Raw genomic sequence first — 23831 nt, forward strand, 5'->3', positions numbered from 1 at the left:
AGTTTCCCAAAGTAAATCAGATGTTCCTAAAATTGAAAATTTCAATTACTTTCTATATTAACTCTCCTATATTCATTTGAAATATAGAAGATTCTAATTTATATACGCCCATCACGTGATATTCTATCTTCCAAAACCGTAACTTTAATCAATAGTACCATATGTCTCGCTTTTTACTCGCACTGGCTCGATGCCCATCCCCCTAATTATAATACAGTATAATATAAAATAATAAAATACTATGTAAGAGTTTAATATTATGAAATACTAGTACACGCACCTATTATATTTTATTTCGATTTATTTTATTGCTGTTTTAAATAACTCAGCGGTCTGTTGATAAAAACTCATAGTGCATTTATTTCAAAAATTGAGATAAATACATACTTTAGTTATAAATAAAAGTTGTTTAGAATTCTGAGTTCCGTATCTAAGGGCATGTTTCATTTTGATCAGATCAGATTCCTTGACTCTGGAGGTCAAGTTTGTTTTTTTGCTAATAAGTTGATTTTTGTCATGAAACCAGATCCATTTCCCGTGTCTCAAAGCATTTGTTAGTTCGAAAATGCGCCAACAAAATTCAAAAATGAGTTATTGTGCTAACGGAATAAGGGAGAACGTATATTGATTACGATTTAAAAAAAGGAATGAGGAAGAGGACTAACGAGTTGTTTTTAATATGGATCTTCATTATATTTGAAGAAGGAACATATTTCTAATCATTATCTTGTCCATCGACAAGCTTCACTAAATTCTGGAGTTATTTAAGCATTAAACAATATTTTGAAGTATTATATTTAATTCATTTTAAAAATTGTGGAGAAATAATATGGCAATGATGGTATGGGGCATCATTAACAGTAGGTTAACTAGGTAACTACCAGATGATTTTGGACAATTTCTATATTTCTTTTTGGAAGAAAGGTTGTGTGATACAATAAAGGTAACAAAGTGAGGTATATAATATTCACGCATATATTTGTGGAAGACCTATATTTATATATAGAATGGCAAAGACATAGTGAAACTTACACAAATTGGACAACCCTGTATAATTTGCTATATAAAAAAGTAAGATAATTAAGGAAACACAATCGCCTGATAAGAGTTGAATTGTATGGGGCTGAAATAGTTCCCCTGGTTTTATCTAAAGCAAGTTCTCTACCTGTTTTAGCTGAGAAGGCAATTAATTAAGACAATTCGTGGTTGAAGACCCTTTTTTATTTAAAGAACCTCTCTTCTCTCAAAAGGCCAAAAAAATTAATAGGAGGTGGGCTAACTCATTTTAATTGCATATACGAAAAATAACATATATTATCGGAAACTACTTTAAATTATATACAATTCTAGTGAATGAAATATGATATACTAGCAGAATTTCACGACATTGCTCATAATTATTAAGTGTTTAACAATAGGCACAATAATGGACAAAATTATGCATAACGAGTCTACAAGATATCTATCTTTCCTTTTTAATATGTCGCTTTGAGCTTTAGCTCAGGAGCGTCCGCAGAATTATATTTTGGGGGGGGCTTGTTGTTTGGAATATTTTTGAAAAAAAAAATTAAAAATTAATTTTTTTGGATAAAAAATTGAAAAAAAATGAGCAAGTTAAATTTTTTGGAACAAAATTTCAAAAATCAATAACTATTTACAAACAATTACAGATTTTAATTTCAAAAATCTATAGTTATTCTCAAAAAAAAAAATCAAAAATTTAGAACTGGTAATGAATAAATGACATTTTTATGGAGAAAAATTTCAAAAAATTATAGTTATCTATAGACAATTAAATTTTGGAAAATTTCAAAAATCCAGTTATTTTCAAAAAATCTAGAACTGTTAACAAAAATTGATTTTTTTTTCCAGAAAATTTAAATCTAAAATTACATTAGAAATATATAATTTTTCAGAAAAAAAATTCAATTATTAAATTTTCTATAGAAAAATATCAAAAATTCATAGCTTTTCTCAAAAAAGTAAATTTTGTGAATAAAGAAATGAAACATTTACTCCATTTTGTAGTAAGAATCAACAATTTCTTAATTTGGGGGAGGGCTACAGCCCCTGCAGACACCCTGGTAGCTAGACTCTAAATCTTAACTAAAGTCACATTCAGAATTTTTTATACAGAGTGGTTACTCAATACTGAATAGCATAGCAGTAGCATGAATAAATTTGAAAAAAAACGTGATTTTCAAAGAATCAAGAAAAGGCCACTCAAAATCAATTTGAGATATATTTAAATACCATTTTTAGCTGTATTTCTTATGTATGTCCTCCATTACAAGGAATGACAGGCTTTACTCTACTCGATAAAGGATATGTCAATTGTGTACCGTCCTGTCATGATGGCAGCTCCAAAACCAGGGGCATTCGCAGGGGGAGTGCTGGAGGTGTTTTGACTTATCTACAAAACTAAATATTTGATTTTTTTTTTTCAAAAAATATTTATATCTGAAAATTAATTTAATTATTCAAATTTAATTGTCATTGAATAGCTATGGAGCGTCCTACTTATGTAGAAGTAGAAAATATAACCTTAGTCACTCTTGAGCTGGCCATTCTATATTTCAGGGTATTCATATTTGCCCAGGGGCTGGAAATATTATTGTTATTGTTCTTAACAAAGATTTGAACATTGGCTTTGCCTTTGCTAACGTTGAAGATGAGTTTGTCATCAGAAAACTAACAGAAAAAGATGGAGGAATCAAAGGAATAGTAAGCTTAAAAACTCAGCGTAAAGACTCTGCGGGAAATCCTATTATTTTTGAGAAGAAAGTTATAATTCACTCCCTACATGAAGATGTTGTAAATGGAGAATTTAATTTATTACTAGAGAAATATGGAACTATTATCAATCGTTCAAAACAATATGGTTTTCAGGAAGGGAGATTAAAGTGTTTAAATAATGGTAACTTCGTTTTAAATATAATCCCTAGATTTGAAACACCATGATTTCTTCCACTCAAAGGTTTCAAAACACGAATGAGCTAATTAAGTCAACGTAAGACATGTGCAAAATGTTATGAAACTGGTCATTTTGCTCAAAGTTGTCCCAATAAGTATCAAAAGGGGTCAAATTACCTAAAAATTCTGAAAGAGTAAGTTCCTTACGATAATGCTAAATGTCATAATACTAATGAACCAAAAAGCAGTGACGAGAATAGTTCAAAAAATCCTACAAATATGGAAAGATCTGTTCAGGATAATCAAGAAGGAAGTCAGTCATCAGGGAAGGATGACAAAGTACTGGAAGAAGAATCAGAAGATAAACAGACAAATAATGATGGATCTCAGGAAAATAGCAGGAAAATAGTGATTTTGGAAAATTTTGATGCATTGAATGAGGTATTTAATGCAGAAATAAGTCAAGGCCAGGTGCTTTCACTCTCAGTCAATGATAAAACAGGTAGACTTATAACTACACTTATAACAGGGAATGAAGACAACAATACGGAACGATTGGAAGATATTCCATTAGATTCGAATGAAAATCTGAAACCAACTAAGAAAACGAAACCTCTAATTAATGTAAACACACTATGACCTCACGTACAAGGTCAGAATCTGTTACAAAAAGGTCTGCTCCAGATACTGGTCTTTCCCCATAGAAAAGTGAAACTCCCAAGAAAATACAGAGTAATTAATATTTGCATTCATGGAAACATTCAAAATACTTTTACTAAATACAAGAGGTGGAAGAGACATAAAGACCAGACATGCTTTAATTAAAAGACTTACAAAGCGTAATCCTAATATAATTTGTTTGCAAGGCGTAAGAACCAAAGTTTCTTCAACCTGTAAAAGTTCTGGTGGGTTCTGTCTTCCTTAAGATTTCGATTCTTTTTTTAATGGGTATGCCTCTTCCATAGACATTCTATCACTGGTTTCAAAGAAAATGGAGTGATCTTCTTTGTCCAGAGAGTACTCATCCAAGAGTCAATGGCACATAGTTGAAATTAATAACAATGGCTTAAGGTTTTCCTTAATTAATGCTTATGGACCAAACATAAGATCTCATCCTTTCTACCAACCAATGTTGTACAATCTTAAGTGTGATTCCCTTCCATGTATCCCTATAGGTGATATGAATGTAGATATAGATAAAAATTCGAACACACTAACTCACACTTCTTACTTAAGCTTGTAGGATAACACAATATCCTTGATACTGCTAAAATTCTAAGTCCTGATGACATATTTTCATGGAAAAATGGAAATCGACCATCAAGAATAAATAGATCATGCTCCAGTTTCTCCAAGCATTTTCAAAAATATTAAATAATCATTTTATCGTCTAGAACCCTTTTCTGATCCCAAGATCATTCAAGTGAAAATTCGATCAAGTCCTTCAATTCGGCAGTATAGTCTATCCTGGTGGATTATAGAACAAGAAGACTTTATAAAAGCCCACAGCCTGGACGTGCTTTTTGACCCCCTTCAACCATCCAACTGGTTGGCTTGTCGTCTCATACAAAATCTTAAAATTACTGCTGATATGTTTAGTAGGGCAAAAAGGAGAGAATCGTTACTGTTTGACAAAAGTGTTGAGGAGATAATAGAGAAGGGATCTGTATTTCATAGTTGTTTTTTTTAGCAGTGGATACTCGTAATGCATATGGAATATCTGATATTGTAGAGGAAGAGATGGAGAGAAAGCGTGACAAAGAGTGTAAGTTCAATATTCGAAGAAGAGTCCTGCATTTGTAAGACGTAAATACAAAAGCTAATGTTAAGAAGATCGTTTTGGAATTTAAGGTCTTAGACAAAACTAATGATATTTTGGACTATTTCTACTCTCAATTTCAGAATATTCCTGGAGGCCAATGCAGCAATTTTTTTTGTATATCTCTGCTAAAGAGATATAGGGGCTTTTGAATTTCCTTAGGTAATTCTAACCATTTACTTAACACCTATCCAGATGATGTCATATTATTCGTCGAAGCCAACACTGAACGTCAGTTAGTTAGAAGGATTGAAGTCATTCTAAAGTATTTTGAAACATATTCCCACAGGTATGGATTGATATTTTAAAAAAATAAGACTGCTGTTCTTCCAGCAGGGATTTGGAAGCCCCACTCTTTGACTACACTTTTAGATTGTAATGTCAAAAATAAGATTGAAATTTTAGGCATAGAATGGCAAAGACACAGGGAAACGTACACAAATTGGGCAACCCTGTGTAGTTTGGGTTATAAAAAAGTAAGATAATTAAGGAAACACAATCTCCTGATAAGAGTTGAATTGTATGGTGCTGAAATAGTTCCCCTGATTTTATCTAAAGCAAGTTATCTACCTGTTTTAGCTGAGAAGGCAATTAATTAAGAAAATTCGTGGTTGAAGACCCTTTTTTATTTAAAAAACCTCTCTTTTCTCAAAAGGCCAAAAGAAATTAATAGGAGGTGTGCTAACTCTACTATATTTTATTATCCCCAAGATATACCTGAATATTTTTATTGACATAACGAAAAATCCCCTCTTGGAATGGAGAGTTACTGTATCAGGTACTCCTCTATTCATGTTTTTGATGATTAGTACTATTTTCTCAAACGGATCAGTCGAGAAAATATCATTTTCATGGGGTGCTGCTGATCGTGTTTTATGGTATGGAACGCCAACGTATGAGTCGAACACTACCATAGATATAATTCATCAAAACGTAGCACGGAAACATTTTTTCAGCAATACAGCGGATCCGAACTACCTAAAAAGTATGGCTATAAATAAATCTATTTTGACTGTTCCAAAATACACTGATTCAGTATTTGGGAGGGATAAATTTTGTTTTCCGCTCTTTAGAACTGCTAAGAACCACATTCCTCCAACACCATGGCATTTTGAAATGTTATATTCAAGAGATTTTAAGACTAATGTTACTGTGATAGATCCTTACTATATATTTATGACGACAAAAAAATTACTGCGCAGTTTCAAATCTCGCCTGGCCTGATTTTTTATAATGCTCCATGTAAAGGCAGTGGAAAAACTTTTAATTCCTCCATTCACACTTTCGTCGATTGTCCCAGTGTTCGAATTATAAATATATTTTTTCCTTATGTGTAAAGGGACTAGATGACCAAGCATCAAAATTCATAAAAGCACTGATTTTGTTTGGGCATTCAAAACGAAAGGGATCTGCGGGGAAAATGAAGGCGTTGGAATTAGCAATATTTAATTTCAAGGCTCTTATTGCCATCAAAATTACAAATTATAAACCAGATAAGAGCTGTTATCATCTCAGCTATTGCAATGTATGCTACCTTCTCTTTGATGGTTCCTGACACCTCTGGATCTGGATGGAAATATGGAGGCGATGTTATTAGGTATTACACCTCGATGTCTACAAAATATTTAGACTCTTTAAAGTGGATTTTAAGATCTTATAAAGCTTTTAAAAAGAAATAGTCTTAATATAGAGACTGTTTGTACTTTTAATTGTGGATTGTTTCTTATATTATTCTTAATTGCTTCTATTTTGGTTTTAGTTATATGTTTGTATGTGTGTTCTAAATTCTATATGATGAAGGATTCTATTAAGTGGTTTTTTATAAATAATATGTGTATAGTGCTTACGTAGGGTTTTTTTTTTTTGGTTTTTTTTTTTTGGAAGGGAAAATTATTAACTAAAATATTTATTTAAATGTGATCTTTTTACGTGATCCTCCTTCCTTCATTTATTTTTTATGTAATCTGTGCCTATAAAATGAAAACCTCAATAAACAAAATAAAAATTTTGAAATTTTTTTGCCAACAAGTTAGTATTTAAAGAATAAATATAGCTTTTTGAAATTTATCTCCGAAAATTTAATTTTAGGAATTTTATTCCAGAAAAATTTAATTTATGAAAAAAGCTATGGATTTTTGAAATTATTTTCTTAATAAATATATTATTTTGTGAAAAACTGTGGATTTTTGAAAAAAAAATTAACTTTTCATTCTTTTTTTTTTTTTTTTTTTTTTATATTCCAAAAACCAAGCCCCTCCCAATAACATAATCCTGTAGATGCCCCTGAAAACGAGTCCAAATTTGGATTAGATGAGCAGCAGGCATTCTTCTCCAAGACACCTCAAACTGCAAAGTCTTTTAGGTTGGGGTCAAGGTTAAATGAGGGCCTAATAAAGGCTTGTCAGAAGTCAAACATTTTGTTACTGCAAAAGTTTTGGTACATTGAACGCAGGGGCTGAGAAAATCGCATATGTTATACTTTTGTAGCCGTTACTGTGACATTTTTACAATTAGGGATATGGAATTTAAACAAAACTCTGTTGAAGCTGTCGTTTGGTTGCATAATTAAGACTCGTAATCAAGAAATAAGGGGGATAAAACTGCAATTAAATGCTAGTCCAAGTTTTGGATCCCCATTTTGTAATTACTCCTCATTGCATTTTCCTCCTTTTTTTAATGACATACTAAGATTTAACTACAGAGGCTCGTTGTTAAAAATGAGTCATCTCCAGACAGACATACATTGTTTTTATATTATTGACATTAATGGGATTAACATAATTAAGAATTGGAATTATAGTTGGATCCGGTTAAGTCTATTGGCAATAAAAGAAATACGCTAAATCGATTGAATACATAAATTGCATTAGCGCAAACCACTAAATAAGTTCTAATTAGTGATTTTTTAATTTATTATTATTCACTTACAAATTAAAAAAATAGGACATGCCACTTTCTTATAATTTGTAAAAAAAATCTAAATGAACCCATCTCTGTTAAAGCAATGCAAATTAGTCAATTTGTCCACAAATTGCCTCCTTAAAAAAAAAGTTTAATGAATATTCTAAACGTACTTTTAACAAATAATAGTGAACAAAAATTAGAACATCAATAGCACCATACCTTGCTGAGTGCTGGTATCAAAAAGGATCTACCCAAAGCTTCAAAACTATGCTGACCAACAAAAGAATAATATTTGAATCTGTTCCACATAATATAATTATAATAAAATTATTAACTTATTGCTAAACATCAAAAGAAAGAGTTCTTCTATGTTTGAGTACGTATTGTTTCAACAAGTAAAAATCGTTTGTGGTAACAATTATTCCACCGTCTTTTCAGGATGTATAAGCTATTGTAGTATCATAAAGGAATATATTGCTTCAAAACTTTGTTTGGGGGTAGTCCTTACATGCTACATAAAATACATTGTTTAGGATAGCTTAGTTTGAACTAGGGGTCTACTGATGCATCGAAATAGACCTTTTTTGAAGTATCAGCTTTCGAAATCGGCCTAACACTGCTGTCGATTTCACCGATGCCCGGTGAGGATCATAGTATAGACTAGCTTATAACATAGGGGCTTCTACCTGTAGGGGCCCCGGATAATTTATTTTCTTCAATTTGTATTTTAACATATAAGAAGTGGCCTTTAATAATAGACCTGAATAACAAAATTCAAGTCATGACATGTATTATATAATTTTTGTAATTGGTAAAACACGAAAATGATACTTCAAATCTTCAAGAACCCCAGGTTTGGTCTTTAGAACCATTTAAAATATATATATACGTATATATATTTAGAATATGTTAATAATTCAAAGCAATATTCTGCCGAGAAAGAACAATATCAGAGATAACAACAATGGAAAAATAGTATTACATCATTTGAAAGATGAATAATAATATTGAAAAATATATTGATGAAAATCTTTTGAATGCAAAAATTTTACGCAAAGATAAACTAAAACTTGGAAGCCCTGTAAAAACCTCTCTCAATGTATTTGATCTACATCTCTAAGACGGACTCCATAAGGTGTCAGAATGCTATAAAAAAATAACCCTATACACTATGAATGATCCCTTACATCTGTACTTTCCAAAATCAGGGTTGTCAATTCTAATAATTCAAACTTTTTTCCTTTGAAAGGTTTACTCGAAAAATATATGAACTTTCAACATAAAAATGAGGAAATCAGAAGGTGGGAAAAAACATGTTTAATATCATATCTTACCGCTGTCAATAAATGATTATAAATTAAGAAAGTTTTAATTTTTATGTGGGATGATAGCCTTGCTCACTTATTAATCTCACAATATATGGTTTTGGGTGTAAATGCTACTACTGAAATACTTTTGTATTTATAAAATATATACAACAAAATATCAAAAGAGGCGCAACGTTTTGAATATTTCTCATTTACTATTTTTATCTACTCTGTGTGTGAAGTCATCTTTCTCCGACGAATCCGAAGAGAAAAAAGGAAAAAATAGTTATATATAATACAAAAATAGACAAAAATGGTCTAAAAATCTACTAAACTACAATTACAACAAAATTTCAAGTCTTTTTCCGCTTTGATTGAAGTGGTGATTTCTTGGTTGTTTTATCACCGAGGAATATGAAAATGCTTTTTATATCCCAATTTTTATTTGTTATGTGGACAATAGAGTACGTTTTTGAAAAATATTTTTTTGAACATCTACATAATTCAGTATTATTTTTCGCCTACGAAATCTTACACTACAAAAAGAAAAAAAAATCATAATATAATATAGTTCGTAGGGACATGTTTTCAAAATTTTAAAAAATATTTAAACTACTTCTCTATATTTTTCTGAATCGGTGTAAGTACAAAAAAATGACGAAAAATTCATACTTCTATTAAAAATCTAAACAATTCCTCGTTTTGTATCACAAGGACAAAAATTATAGTTTGCTATATTGTGAAGACATATATCTTCATAAGAAAACGATAAAATATACCAATTAATATTTATAAAGTTATTTAATATTTGTTAACATAAGATATAATTAGAAAAATATAAAGTTCCAAATAAAATGTAATACAATCTTGGTTAGTACTTATATATTTATTATTGACTCGTATTTCAATTTTTATTACATCTATACTATTTCAAAATTAAGAAGACTATCTCTAAATTTATTTTCATCCTCTACAAGGTACGTACAAACGGGTATCTTATACCCACTGGCTTAGATAGTCTGATTTTTTGGAGTATGAACCTCTTACAAGCATTTTAGAGCCGTTGAGATTGATGCTAAAAACATTCATTATATCATATTTATTGTAGTTTTTTCTACCAACAATCAGAGGCATCGAATATTAAAGGACAATACAGACTATGGATCTTAGGTTTTAACGGAGATCCTAAAACAATATTGAGGAACCTTTTATTTCTTATGGAAAACAGTGGTTCTGATATCGAATGGCTGCATTTTGACTCCATATAAACAATTCAGCTGTGAAAAATATATACTGCACTTTCTGTGATCGGGCGATTGAAAATTATAGCACCTCTTTTTCCTTTGTCAGTTCGTACGACAATTACTTATGAGAGAGGAGTACATGGTACAGTAAGCCTATTTAAATATATATTTTTGAATTTTGATATGCCTTTGGATTTTTTCCTATGCTGTAAGATGTGACAAGCTCGAAAATCACTTTTTAGGGATCTAAGGATGCCCTTTACCCTGCTTCATCGGCCTTAAAGTTTCTCCCAAAATGTCTTTATTGATGATTTTGCTTAGTTTTTGGACAAAAAGTATAGATAAAACACAACATTAAATGCCAAAAAAGATATTAAACTATAAAATAACACTTTTTGAATAATACTTTTTATATATTTTAAAATTTAATTATCAAACTTGCCCAGTAAAATGAAGGTAAAGAGAAACATCTAGTGCAGTGACCACAATATTAAAATTGATTGTATACTCCTATCTATTAATGTTATCTTCTCTTATGTTTAGCAAATTTTTACAAAAATGATATAAATATAACTTACTCAACCAAAACAGCATTGACCGACCTATGCAACATAATAAAAAAATTTGATTTAGTTGTGCAAGGATAAATTATGCTCCTTAACTAGATATTTAGGCTGACTAGAAGCATACGTAGCCGCAGATCTGCTCATTTTTTGAAACAGAGTAGCTACAGGCCTACACCCTATATTAACCTTGTTAATAGAAACCTTGAAAACTGTGAGTTATTTAAACCTAATAATGGTACAGCAACAATAGGGTTGCAAAATTATGAAGTGAAATTAAATAGTGCCAAAGGTGTGCAGTTTCCCAAATACGTTCAAAATAGAGGACTGGATAGAAAAAAATATAGACAGATATGTACGCGGTAAGAACGAATCAAAGATCAATAACTCAATGGCAATAAATACAAATTTCTGTTGTTGCAAAAATTCATTTTTATGGAACTATTAGCAAATTTTGCAATTAGTAATCAAGTTTTGATAAATTTGAATATTTGTTCACTTTTAAGTCTTTATTTTGATTTGTCTATTTTGTTTCTTTTAATTTAAGGTATACGCGTTGCTAAAAATGTATTATCAACTATTACCCCGTATCATACTCAATTAGTACGTCGAAGTTTTTATCGAAAATGAAATTATTGTATTTCAACTATAATAATCACAAATTATATCTTGTTCATTCTCCTATATAATGTTGTTATATCAATTAGTTTCATTTTGAGTTTATGTTAACTGTTTATTGATAAATAAAACTCGCTTTATATTTAAGCTAACGTTTAACCCAAGTTCATAAGCTACGTCAAAAAATAGATACTCACTAACCAAGTGGTAATAACCAGAATATTGCATCATTCTTTATGTTACATATATTATTGTTGAGAAACAGTCCAGCACCGATTTCTTTTTTTTCGTTCGGTCTTAAGTGATTTTTTCTTGACCGATTTGAACTGATTTTTCGGTCCAGACCAAGGTCTCACACCATGGACCAAATTTTTCTTCGGTCTCACTTTGTACACCGATTATGATTCGTTCTGACTTTATGGACCGATTTTTTTCGGTCTCATATATTATGAAAGGCCTTTTTTTTCTCTCCATCAGCTGTCATTCATGTTTTTCAAAAAAATTAAAAAGTACTCCATAAGTTCTAGAAAAAATACATTATACATATAAAAGACGACACTAACAAAATTAATCTGAACTATCTCTGTTTAAACTTCATATAACGTCATTCTACTTGAAAAAACCTATGATGTCATGTTATAAACAATTTATCTGTAAAATTGGTCTAGACCAATTTTTTTCGGACCGAACTAGACCGATTTTTTCTTTGGCCCGATCTAGACCGAACTTTTCCTTTGGACCGATCTAGACGGAATTTTTATATGAGACCGGTCTAGACCGAGCTAATTCGGTCCAACAAAAAATATAACGGACTGAGACCGGTCTAGGATTCTTGGACCGACCCCCAACACTAATATATATATATTTATTATTATTATTTTTTTTTTTTTTTTTGATAAAAAGATTTTTTCCTTTGTGCCTGTATGATACTAATTGCCTAAAATTGTCCACTTAAAAGATAAATGAAGTAAAACTTTGGAGTAGAAGGGATGAAAAAATGGATGAACGTTCCGGAATTTACTTTAAGTTATTTATTTTGTAATTTCTTGAAGCGAATGTCAATCCTTTAGATCATATCGGATAATACATATTGTCTCTCTAATAACCCATGGATGTGATGCGTTCTGCACTATAAACTCAATTAAATAGATAGATACGTCATTGGTCGTGTTTGTTGATCTTTTTTTCGGTGCTAATTTATTAATTAATTAAACTAGATCAACAACTTGATCATCAATCAACCTTTGAGATCATTTTAAATTCCCAGATGGAGAATTCTCCTTGAGACCAGGCCCCTTTCGCCCCGTCCTTGTGAAGAATCTGAACTGCATTCCGGGGAGAATGAGGACAAGGTACATGAATGAGGTAATGTATAATATATATTTTCTTTTTCTCCTTTTTCTTTTTCTCTCTCTCTCTTTTCTTCTTCTCTGTCTTTGTAAATTATCATTTCTTGAACGAAATCACAATTCTTTTTTTTTCCCTCATCAGCAAGGTTTTATTTAAAGGATATTTGCGTTTTTTAAAAGCTTCATTAAATGTTAGAATTTAAATTAATTTCCTTATACAACCTCATTATTATTTAAAAAACAGAATAGTATAAAACCTACTCTAATAGAAAACATTACTCATTAATTTGCTTTTTATATTAACAAATTATAAATTGTAGACCCCTTTCATGTCGTAGCGATATCTATGGGAAGTATTTTATCAAATCCGATGCATAATTCTATGATGCCCCGACGGAGGTAGGGATTTTCAATTAAAGTGCAGCGTACCTTGCAGCAGCTGCAATTTGTGGAGATCAATAGCATTATTAATCCAGTTTTTAGTTATGGTCTGAGTAATAAACGACTTATAGTTACTAAGAAAGGCTTTTATTGCCTTTTTTTCTTATTAGATCTTAGTCCTTGGAAAAAGATTTACAAAAATGAATGTATCTTCTAATTGCCTCTTCTTGTAATTTATCTATGTATCTATGTAAAATTCCTTTATTTTTGAAAGAACCAGACAGTCAACAAAAGCATGGATTCTATGATTATATTTTATTTTGCAGTCTTTACAAGGGTTTAAATCTTTAACATTTTTACTGTCATCAAGAACTGAACTGTAAATTTCCTGCCATCATTTATTTTCAAGGCATGTACAATTTTCTATGCCAAGATTTACAAGCTTAAGATCAGGTATAAAATAGTTGAGTATTTCCTTAGTCTCCTTACAAACAGAAATTATATTTGCCCATTTGAGGGACCCAGAAGTGAGTGGAAGATAACAGACATCTATCCTCTGGAATAGGGAGATAATTTATCCTGTATCAAAAATAGGTTTGTATTTTAAGTCATGTAGTGATAAGATGTTTTCGTTTGCAGTAATTTTTTTCGAGCTCGAGTCTCGAAGATTTAAAACAATATTTTTTCTTCCAATTTTTACAAATGATGTGGATCATGTTCTTTGAAATAAAACATGGTATATTTTACCAAATCATTCTCTGACCAGCTTTCCATTCCTTTAACAGATAGAGAATGCAGTTTTTTTGAAATTCAGTAGTAAACATGAAATAATTAAAAACAATTAAATTATCTGTAAAATTTAACTAGAGTTCAGTTGTGGCGTAGAAATTATATTTTCAAAAATGTTGCAATAAATTTTTGGTAGAACGTTAGCTACTAAGACTAGTCCTCCTCCTAACTGAAATCATATTCTCATTAGGGCAGAGATATAACGTTGATAAATCAATGCGCCTGGCCACAGTTTTCATCTAAATTTCATTGTAGTCTTAAAACTTAGTTCCCAGTATCTTTTTTGAAATGACTCCATTGTTCAAAATTTGCACTAAATTTTTTCCATGCCATATGGTGAAATTTCATACGAGACAACAGTGTAGATATTCATACATTTTTCTATTTATTTTCATCAAAAACCTTGTTTTGTTTATTTTTAGATTCTAGGGTCGTGAAAAAAATAGAGCAAAATTACAGTTTTGAAATTAGAAAAGGAAAAATGCTAGATGAGTGTGCACCTTTTTATTATTACTATTCATTTATTGCTCTGAATTTTAAATTTCTGTCTAATTTTAGTGTTAATTATTTTTAAATGTATAATAAAAATACAATAGGCACTCAGTAGAGCGCAAACCTTCGCCTAAAATCAAATTGAGTTATAATCTCAGCTTGTTCAAAAATTTTGGTTGATTATGCATTGATTACGATTTTTATTAACATAACCTCGCAAAATTTAATGGCCTTTTTTGACCACATATAATCTTCGTACGAAGTTTGATGAAAATTGATTAGTAACGCATATAATCTAAGGGTACGCTGTATAAATTTGCCCACACGTCATACTTTCTCTTTCTATCTCAAAATTGGAGACAGACAGAGGGAAAAATTGATATTTAATTATCGCAACTTTTCAATACTAAGGAAATAACTTTACGAAGCGAAGAATATATTATTGCCATTGGCGTAGGAGGAGAAGAACCTCGCTTTTTTTGGAGATATTTTGAGAATTAGTACTTTAATCATCATTAAAGCGGAGAAGGTTAGAGTTTTTCTCTTATGGAATATACAGGGAGGAGTGGAGGAGAAATATGGACTCGGAGTCCATTCATAGCGAAGTTATTTCTTTATTTTTAAAAGGTTTCGATAATTGAATTTCAACTTTCCAATTTTGATATAGAAAGAGAAAGCATGACGTGCGGGCAAACTTATAAAGTCTATCCAAATCTAATTATAATATGTATCTCAATTTGTTCCAAAATTTTGGTCAATTATGCATTTTTTACGTTTTGTGATTAATTGACCTTGAGATCTTTAAATTTAATGGTCTCTTACTGTGACCATATATAATCTTCGTATCATATTTGTTCGAAATCGATCTGTAACTTTTACCTTAACCCTGGTGACTAAAAAAACAAACAAAAAGAGGCAAAAACTTAACCTCCTTTCAACTTCGTTAGCAGAGCTAATAATATGTATATATTTAAATAAAATTTAACAGCATTTATCTTACACTAAATCTGTTTTAAATGTAGAAAGTTTTTCTGCCTAGAGTAGTAATACATTTTCTCCCAACTCACCTATTAAAAAAAAATTATAAAACAGGAAGCAGATGTTAATATGGGTCTTATTTTAGTAGTACGATATATTTCTCCACATCCTGTTTGTGCCCACCCCAACATGTAAGTAATAAGTAGTATCAGGATATATATTTTTATTTAAATTAACTTTATGAAAAATTTAAAAATGTTATAAAGGAACTATCATTTAAAAAACTCTTCTATAGTTGTGCTTGTTCATTTCTAAAAACCTTACTTATTATGATCTGCAAATCTCAACAACTCTCTAATTTCAAATGGAAAGGTTTTGTAATTCGAAATGTTTCTAGTTTGGTGGAGTTAAATTGTCATGTTATAAATTATCTGGCTTCCAAAATCTAATTTATCAATGTATTTTTATAAATGTTCCTTTAATTGGTCAGACAGAGTTGTACTCATTAAGAATAAATAAACATTGTAGTTTTACAATCACTCCATCTGTCCTAAGAATTTTTTTTAATGTCCATATGCATAATGTACATTTTCTTCCCTAGGAACGACTGGGGCGCGAACCTAAGCACATTGACTTCAAGAGAATAATTTCTCCGGAGGGCATTGTCCATTGAGCTACGTCGTCTCATTATTATTGACAATTATCAAGGTATTTTCACTCCTACAAACTGGACCCCCTATTTACGTCCCAAATGTTGGGGCTATTTTGGGATGCTACAGGGCCCAAACATTTACATCCCGAATGGTCCCCAAAATTGGAGGCTATTTTGGGATTCATCTCGTTTCGGGAATCGGTGGTACCCGAAAGCAGCCTTACCTTCGCGGATTTAAATTGAGGGGTTTGAGTGGCCTATGAAGGTAACTTATCTGAATGTGGTTGGTTTCCTCACTTTTTGGGACCCGAAAATACATGAATAAATGCCTACTTTTGGAGAATAAATGGGGGGTTGAGGGGTCATTATTGTTGTTTATGTAGGGAGAATGTCTCAGGCCGGTAATATCTCCAAAGGAAATTTTGCAACACCTGAAAAAATACATTTTTGTGCCCTTCGAACATCTAAATATTTACGTGAGAATGCGGATTCTGTGGAATGACAGCCTCACTAGACAGATTAAAATACATAGATATAGTTTCCAAAAAAGCTATATATGGTATTCAACAAAATATTTTACTAACAGACAGGCTTGTCAAAAACATAAGAATTGTCATCAAAAGAACTTGATTGAGGGGCTTGACATATTCCTCATCTTGTTTTAATTTGAAATCATCATCTTTCAAATCAAAGTAGGATGTGAATACAAGATAATGTCTTATTTTTTTAATTGATATTTTGTGCTTGAGCATCCTTGTACAATAAAAGGTGAAAGCTACTTTAAAAAAATATGTGTCTACATTCATACAAGAAGGTACGCGATTCCTTTTTAGAGTTATTCATCCGTGTCTGAACTTGCTTGAGCCTATTTATACACAATTGTAGAACAAAAAGATTATTTGGAATGATTGGGTATCAAATATGATACCCACGTCTGTCTAGGTAGTGTTTCCAATATCAACGTAACAATTAACAATTTTACCTTTTTCTAATTTTTTGTTGTTAATAAAATGAATTATAAAAATGCAATGGCTTATAAGGAAATACAATGAAGAAGTTTCTTACAATATCTGATTAAATCCAAAATGAGTATCAAAAATGATCATCTGTCTAGTGTTAAAGGGATTTTCTCTCTAACTAATAGTCCAATATTATTAAAAACTAACTTCAAATGGAAGCTGAATAGAAAATATAATTCTTATTCAATATAACCACCATTAGCTTCAATAACAGCCTCGATTCGTCCTCAGAAACGGGAGCAGGTCTTAATGACAGTCTCCTTTGGCATATTCCGGAAATCTTCCCAGATCGTGGACATCAGCTTGGATTTTGTGTGTTGTAGGATAATGTGTGGGTGTTTCGCTCAACTGCACCTACCAAAAAGAAGCCCATGGGGTTGAGGTCAGGTTACCTTGGAGGCCAAACACTGGGTCTCACAAAGTCCAAAAAAATAGAATAATCAGGTAACACTTTTTAATAACACTGTTGATTCATAATCATCTACAGAATCTTTCACTTCGTTCCGGACTCGAGTACTAATAGAGGAGCTGTTAATTTATGAACGCGACATATATGTATTTTTTTTTTTTTACAAAAACATTGTCATTATTATATAAATTGAAAAGAAGTGAGGGGTCCCTGTAGTATAAAATACATCTTCATTTATCGAAAATATATAAATATTTGATAAATATGTCGGAGGAAAAAAAACTATAGCAAAATTGGATTAAATGAGCATTTAGAAGAATAAGTCATTTTCAGTTAGGGGGGGGGGATTTAGGCAAAAAAATAAAAATTATTTATTCTACAGTGCTCTTTCATTCGAAAATTAGAGCTTAAATTGAATTTTGATATTAAGGATCTGTACGACTGCTACAGCTTGAAATGGGTTCTCTGATGTGCATATAGAAGAATACTATGATTCTGTTGAAGATCGGGAGGAATATACATGTTCTTGAGCATAGATGCAATGATTGACGGAGTCCCTTATGTGAAGGATGATTTGCAGGACGGAGGATCCTTCCATTAAAGGAGAGGAAATCCACCAAGTGATGCACAAAGAGGCGAGATACCTGGAACAGAATCTGAAGTCGAAGAGAGTATCAATGACATATGTACTCTTTGTGTGGTGTTAGCTTTTCATTGAATGACAACTCTTATTATTCTTATTCAGTAACATTTTAACTTTCCAAAAAATTCTATGAAAGAAATGGCAATAATAATTTTTAAAAAAGGAAGAAATTTAGGTGTCAGCAATCAAGAGAACCCACCCTTATTCATCATAATATCCTTTTATATTGTAAATTTCACAATCATTAGTGATGAAAATTCGTTGTTTTTTATACATCGACCGTTTTTTTTTTTTTATTAGTAATCTGAAGAAGTCTCCTGAGTAGTGAAATAAACATTTGTTGCTTGCTTCTATTTTTTACCCAAATATTTTAAAATAATAAACAAACAAATTTTAGAAAATAAAATTTTTTGGAAGTCCACTAAATTGCAAAATTTTTTTTTTTATAGAATAAATTATAATTTAAATAATACACATTTAAAATTATTAACTAACCTACATAATAGATCAACGATATAGGTATTATCAAAAATATGATTTGCAACCTTGATTATATCTTTCAACCTTTACTCCGAAAGTAAACAGAAACAAGGTTTCAATGGGCACTCCACATACTCTGGGAATACAGCAGATTAACAGAAATCTACAACCCTGTACAAATCATCATTGAAGAGGGATTTGCCCTCATGCTTTCGAAAAAAGATTTTTTATCAACAGCAAATGAAAGAAAAATCGACGCAATAATTACAAAGGCACAGTATATAAAATACAAATGGCGCACTACGAGAGACGATAACTTTGATGGCATTTTAACTATATTAAGATTATTTTTTTAGGACTTTGAAAGGGATTATTTGTTAATTTGTATTTTATGTCCGTGGAGCCATCTACAGTTTTTGATGATTGAAAGGTCAATTTGTAATGTAGTACATGATTATCAATGGTGATTAGAATGAACGAGTAGTTTTTTTTAAAAAAAAAAGACTCCAATGGGCACTATGTAGAGTGCAAAACCTTTGCTTAAAATCAAATTGAGCTATATATCTCATTTTTTCACAAGTTATAGTCGATTATACATTTTTAACGTTTTATGCTACCACAACCTTTTAAAATTTAATGACCTTACACTGCCTTCGTACTAAGTTTAATCAAATCGCATCTTTAATTGTTGTTGTAATTCTGGTGACTAACAATCAAACTAAATAAAAACGTACATACAAACAAACTAAATACAAACGTACATACAAACAAACTAATTAACAAATTAACAGAGACAAAAGCATAACCTCTCATTAGTTGACAGATGTAAAAAAGTCCCAAATTCAGTTGGTTGTAAGCATTGCTAGGTTTTAGTCTGGAAATCTTAGACAAGTGTGAGACCGATATAGTTTTTGTTTGACTGAACAAATTCGGTCTACAAAAAAAGTTCAGTTTAGATCAATTCCAAAAAAAAGAAATCGTTTTTATTTCAAATTAGGTCTACACCATTTGAAATATAAATTGTTTATGACGTCATATGTGTTTTCAAATTTTGAACAGTTTGGAATAATGTCATACTAAGTTTATACAGACATAGTTCTAAGGAATTTTAATCCCGTCATCCCTCTTAAAATACGGAACTCCTCTTAATGCGAGCATCTCTTGACATGGATATTTAAGCTAAAAGTATATTCGTTTTATTCCCCTTATCTTTCCCTGGTTTCTAACTTTCGGAAAACACAAAGTTGGAGTCAAAACCTGTGCTCCACTTTGTGAGTGAAGGAAGTGAGCCCCATAATTAATTTTTTGGTTCATTTAGTCTTTTTATTATGTTTTTTTGCTTTCCATTGGAAGATTTGGATCTGAAAAGCAAGGTACACCTTTTTATATACAACAATTAAAAATAATATAGTAATAAAAGGTTTTCTGCGTCTTTTGGGCTCACAACTTTACATTTACATTACTTTTTATTTAAAAAAAGCTATTGTTTTAGTGTTTACATTTGAAGGATAAAATTCTCATGAATGATTAGTTCAGTAAATTTACCAAAACTCATACTCAAACTTGACAGTTTAAAAACTTATAAAGTACATTTATAAATGAGTGTAAGTGTTGATAGAATCTGAAGGGCAACTTTGTGTCGAATCTTAATACATTTGGAAATAATATTATTTCTATGAATTCTTCATTGTATTACCCTATCCATTTTTTTAATAACTCTTACATATGTTCTGAACCGGAACTCCTAAAACTCTAACATTATGAACTTTTACAATTCATGACTAATACAAGCAGATGTTAAAGAACAATATACATTTTTATATTCTTAAAATATAAATGTATGTATGTTCTTGAACTTATAATATAATGATTAATATCTTCGACTAATCTGTTTTCAAAAAAATTATATAGACAGGTACTTTTCAATTTTTCTTATCTCATCTACCTTGATTCCAATTATATTGTATGGTAAAACCTATAGAAAAAGTTCTTCTTCCATTGATAGATTTAGAGGGTTGATATATAATGTATCTAAAGTTTTTATTTTATTAAAGTATAATTGGTATATTTTAGTTATTTTATATACACAATTAGTTGTTTAATTTTATAAATTTCATATAAATACAGATAAACAAAAATGACAAAACCCAGACCATCCCTGAAGAACAATTTGTAGACAACAATGAAATTTAAAGCAATCAAGATTTTCAAAAATGGCAAACCTATAAAGACATTTTATAGTCTTACCAATAATTCTGTAACATTGCATTTAAAAATAATGTATCAATCCAGCTTTACGTTTATTTAAATTTACCTTAATTTCTGGACTTTTTTTCAAATACTATATCAAGCAGCTGAATGGCAAACTATCAAATAAATTTAACCTTAATCTAAAAGAATAAATTGATCAATTTGGGAAGAAATTAAAGACAAATCGATATTTTTTTCTATTTGTAAAACACTTTGATATCAATGTCTAGACTCTAGACAGTATCAAATATTTTTTAACATGTGTTAATATCCCCAATATAAAGCACCTCAACATTAGCTTTGGTGGAAGACATAGGAAATTTAAAAAATATATATAATTACTTAGAGGAACTCATTGATCAACAAAGTTAATACAATTATTTTTAGTATTGCACAGGCTGTAAATTATTTTCAGTATTGTACATGCTGTAAATTATTTTCTTCGTCTGAGAGAAGAGAAACATGACAGCTACACTTACATTAGTTTAATAGTTATATGACAAACAAACATAGTACTTCAAAAAAATTAATCTATTGCTCCTTAAATATCTTTAGTTTGTATTGAAAGATTGTTAACTACAATAGTTCTTAAAGAATTACAGGTTTATGGAGCGGTTTCAAATTGGTTTGATAGAGGGCGCCCTAGTGCCAATTATTATACATATATTGGACTAAGATAGGCGAAAAAATATAGAAAGAGACGTTATCACAACATGATGTTGCAAATTATGACCAAAAAAAGCGCCTAATAACCATTTTCATTCTAATGTTAACAGTTATTTATTAAAACTTTTTTCTCAGCCTTATTGACTGTATATGTACATATAATAGAATTTGCCTGTGTCTCCTTTTTGGGTGCACAGACCGTTGGATCTAGGAGGTTGAAACTTTGTATGGGTACCACTTTTGAGCCTGGTCTGGCTAAGACGGGGGTGTCCATTTTTAACTAAAACACAAAAATTGTTTTTAGACAATTCTCCATAACATTTTTGGTAGGTTTGTGTTCCTATTTACAATGCCAAAAAATTCTATATATATATTTATTTATTTTTTGCAAAATTAGTGCAAAACAGTTTGTTATAATTTTTTTCACAAATTTCGATTAGGCAATTTTTCATCAAAAATAAATAGATGGACTTATCATCTAGACAATCTTTTCATGCATTTATGTTGGTATGTTATTTGAAGTTTATAATACAGTTGTTGTTTTTTTTAAACAGTTCATATAATATACACGTGCTATATTATAAATATAATGCTAGCCCGCACCGAAGAAATTTTAACATTAAAATGAAATCATATTGACCAATCTGATTTCCTGTTCTCTCCTTGGTCCAAGCAACTCCGGGTTGCCAGTAATCTTTAAGAGATATTTGTTTAATATCTTTAGAAGTGGGATGTATGAAAGGTCATTTGTAGATTTCAATTTTAGCTTATCTTCTTACAAGAATAATAACAATTTAATAATATGCCAATTGTTGAGTAAAACAATCACAAATATCAATAGCACAAAATCATAAATATCAAGATATAGTACCGTGATAATTGACCTTACTTGGTATTCTTAGAGTAATGATGATGGTATTGACAGCTTCAAACATTGTCATGTATATCCCCGATTGATAAATTTTTCATAGTGAGATAAATTTACCAAATACAATAATAGATACAAATATGAGCATGAAGTAGTAATCTATAGAGGAAAAACAAAGAACTAAGAAGTTATTATGCAAAAAAATTTACTTTTTTATTCATTTCCAGTACTTTGGTGACATAAGTACTGTATATATTTAAGTAACATCGGTCTCACCGATTGAAATCCGCATTGTAGACACTCTATGTTATCATTTCCATCTTTCTCCGCGTTAAGCACTGAGTTTTGTTCTTCTTTAGGCTGGAAAACTGATTTTCTGTCGTCCGCAGGTACTCTATCATTGTCTCTAGGCTTGCTGTGGTCCTGGTAGGCAGGGCTTGTACCGAAACTCGCTCGTGTTTCCAGATAAAGCCCATCAGGATTATCGTCTTTCTCTTTGTCTGTTTTACAGAATGCAAAAAGTATATTCAATAATATAACAGCTTATTCTCATACACCATCTATCAACTAAATTTAGATATGAGTAGAAGACGATAAAGATCTTCTTAGTTCGCGGATTTGACCATCTAGCCGTATCTGCTTCGCTCATCTCTTCAACACTTCACTAGGCGATTTACCACATTCAAGCGTGGAAACTCAATATAGAAACAATAAATATATATTATTCAATTAATGAGTTACAATTCTTGGTTATGAGGCCATATTCGCTAATCCATTCAACTGAGAGTGATACAGGATAAAATACAGCACTCCCCCTCCAACAATTTTTATATTAAATTGGGATTGACCTTCAAAATCCTCAGCTTGCATCCATAGTCCTGACAAACAGTGATGGAAATACTCTTCCATGCCAGTTTCTAACCTTGATAACAGGATCTCCCCCTCCAACAAATAACTTTCCTACATCTCACCTCGCCCTCCATTTCTCCTCTTAAACCGTTAGGTGAGAGTAAACTTCAGTCTCAGCACATTGGAAGAGCAGGAGCTTCTTCTACTTTTCCAACACGTTGGCTTGAACCGGTGATAAGTAGTTCCAAACCTCTTCTTTCAAAACAACTAAGAAATAATTCCCCATTGGACATTGCGTTGCTTGAGAAGTGAGACTCCTCTGACATAATATGAGAGTATATTTCAATGCTTAAAGGAGGCATACTGCTTACAGAAAGTAAACAAAACGGATCCCATGTCCCATCAAAAATAGAAATTAAGAAGTGCTTACTGCTTAACATCAACATGTTGATATTTATTGTTGTTATTCGACTATTTAGTGATGATACGATCCTTTACTTTTGATCAAAGGTAATTCTAAAAATTATATATATATATATATATGATCATCAAAAATCAAAAATATACGCCAAAAAAATCGCACCAATTGAGTGGACATGATCAGTATTATTCTTATATATTTCAACTCGTACTTTATA

At 30.8% G+C, this 23831-nt stretch overlaps 2 protein-coding genes across 2 annotated transcripts in view; one reads left to right on the forward strand and one right to left on the reverse strand.

The window, feature by feature from the left end:
• The window catches only part of LOC121121660 (uncharacterized), an 80023-nt gene extending 70941 nt beyond the window's left edge, over positions 1 to 9082 (reverse strand). The window contains exon 1 of the mRNA XM_040716626.2: positions 8971 to 9082. The gene's annotated coding sequence lies outside the window, so the exon portion shown is untranslated. The remainder of the gene's footprint in view (positions 1 to 8970) is intronic.
• The window catches only part of LOC139906019 (zinc finger MYM-type protein 1-like), a 40504-nt gene continuing 19865 nt past the window's right edge, over positions 3193 to 23831 (forward strand). The window contains exons 1-2 of the mRNA XM_071890109.1: positions 3193 to 3537; positions 4591 to 4678. Of these exons, the coding sequence (XP_071746210.1) occupies positions 3193 to 3537; positions 4591 to 4678 (433 nt within the window). The remainder of the gene's footprint in view (positions 3538 to 4590; positions 4679 to 23831) is intronic.

Source organism: Lepeophtheirus salmonis, chromosome 7 (genome assembly GCF_016086655.4).
Source record: "Lepeophtheirus salmonis chromosome 7, UVic_Lsal_1.4, whole genome shotgun sequence".
NCBI lineage: Eukaryota > Metazoa > Arthropoda > Copepoda > Siphonostomatoida > Caligidae > Lepeophtheirus > Lepeophtheirus salmonis.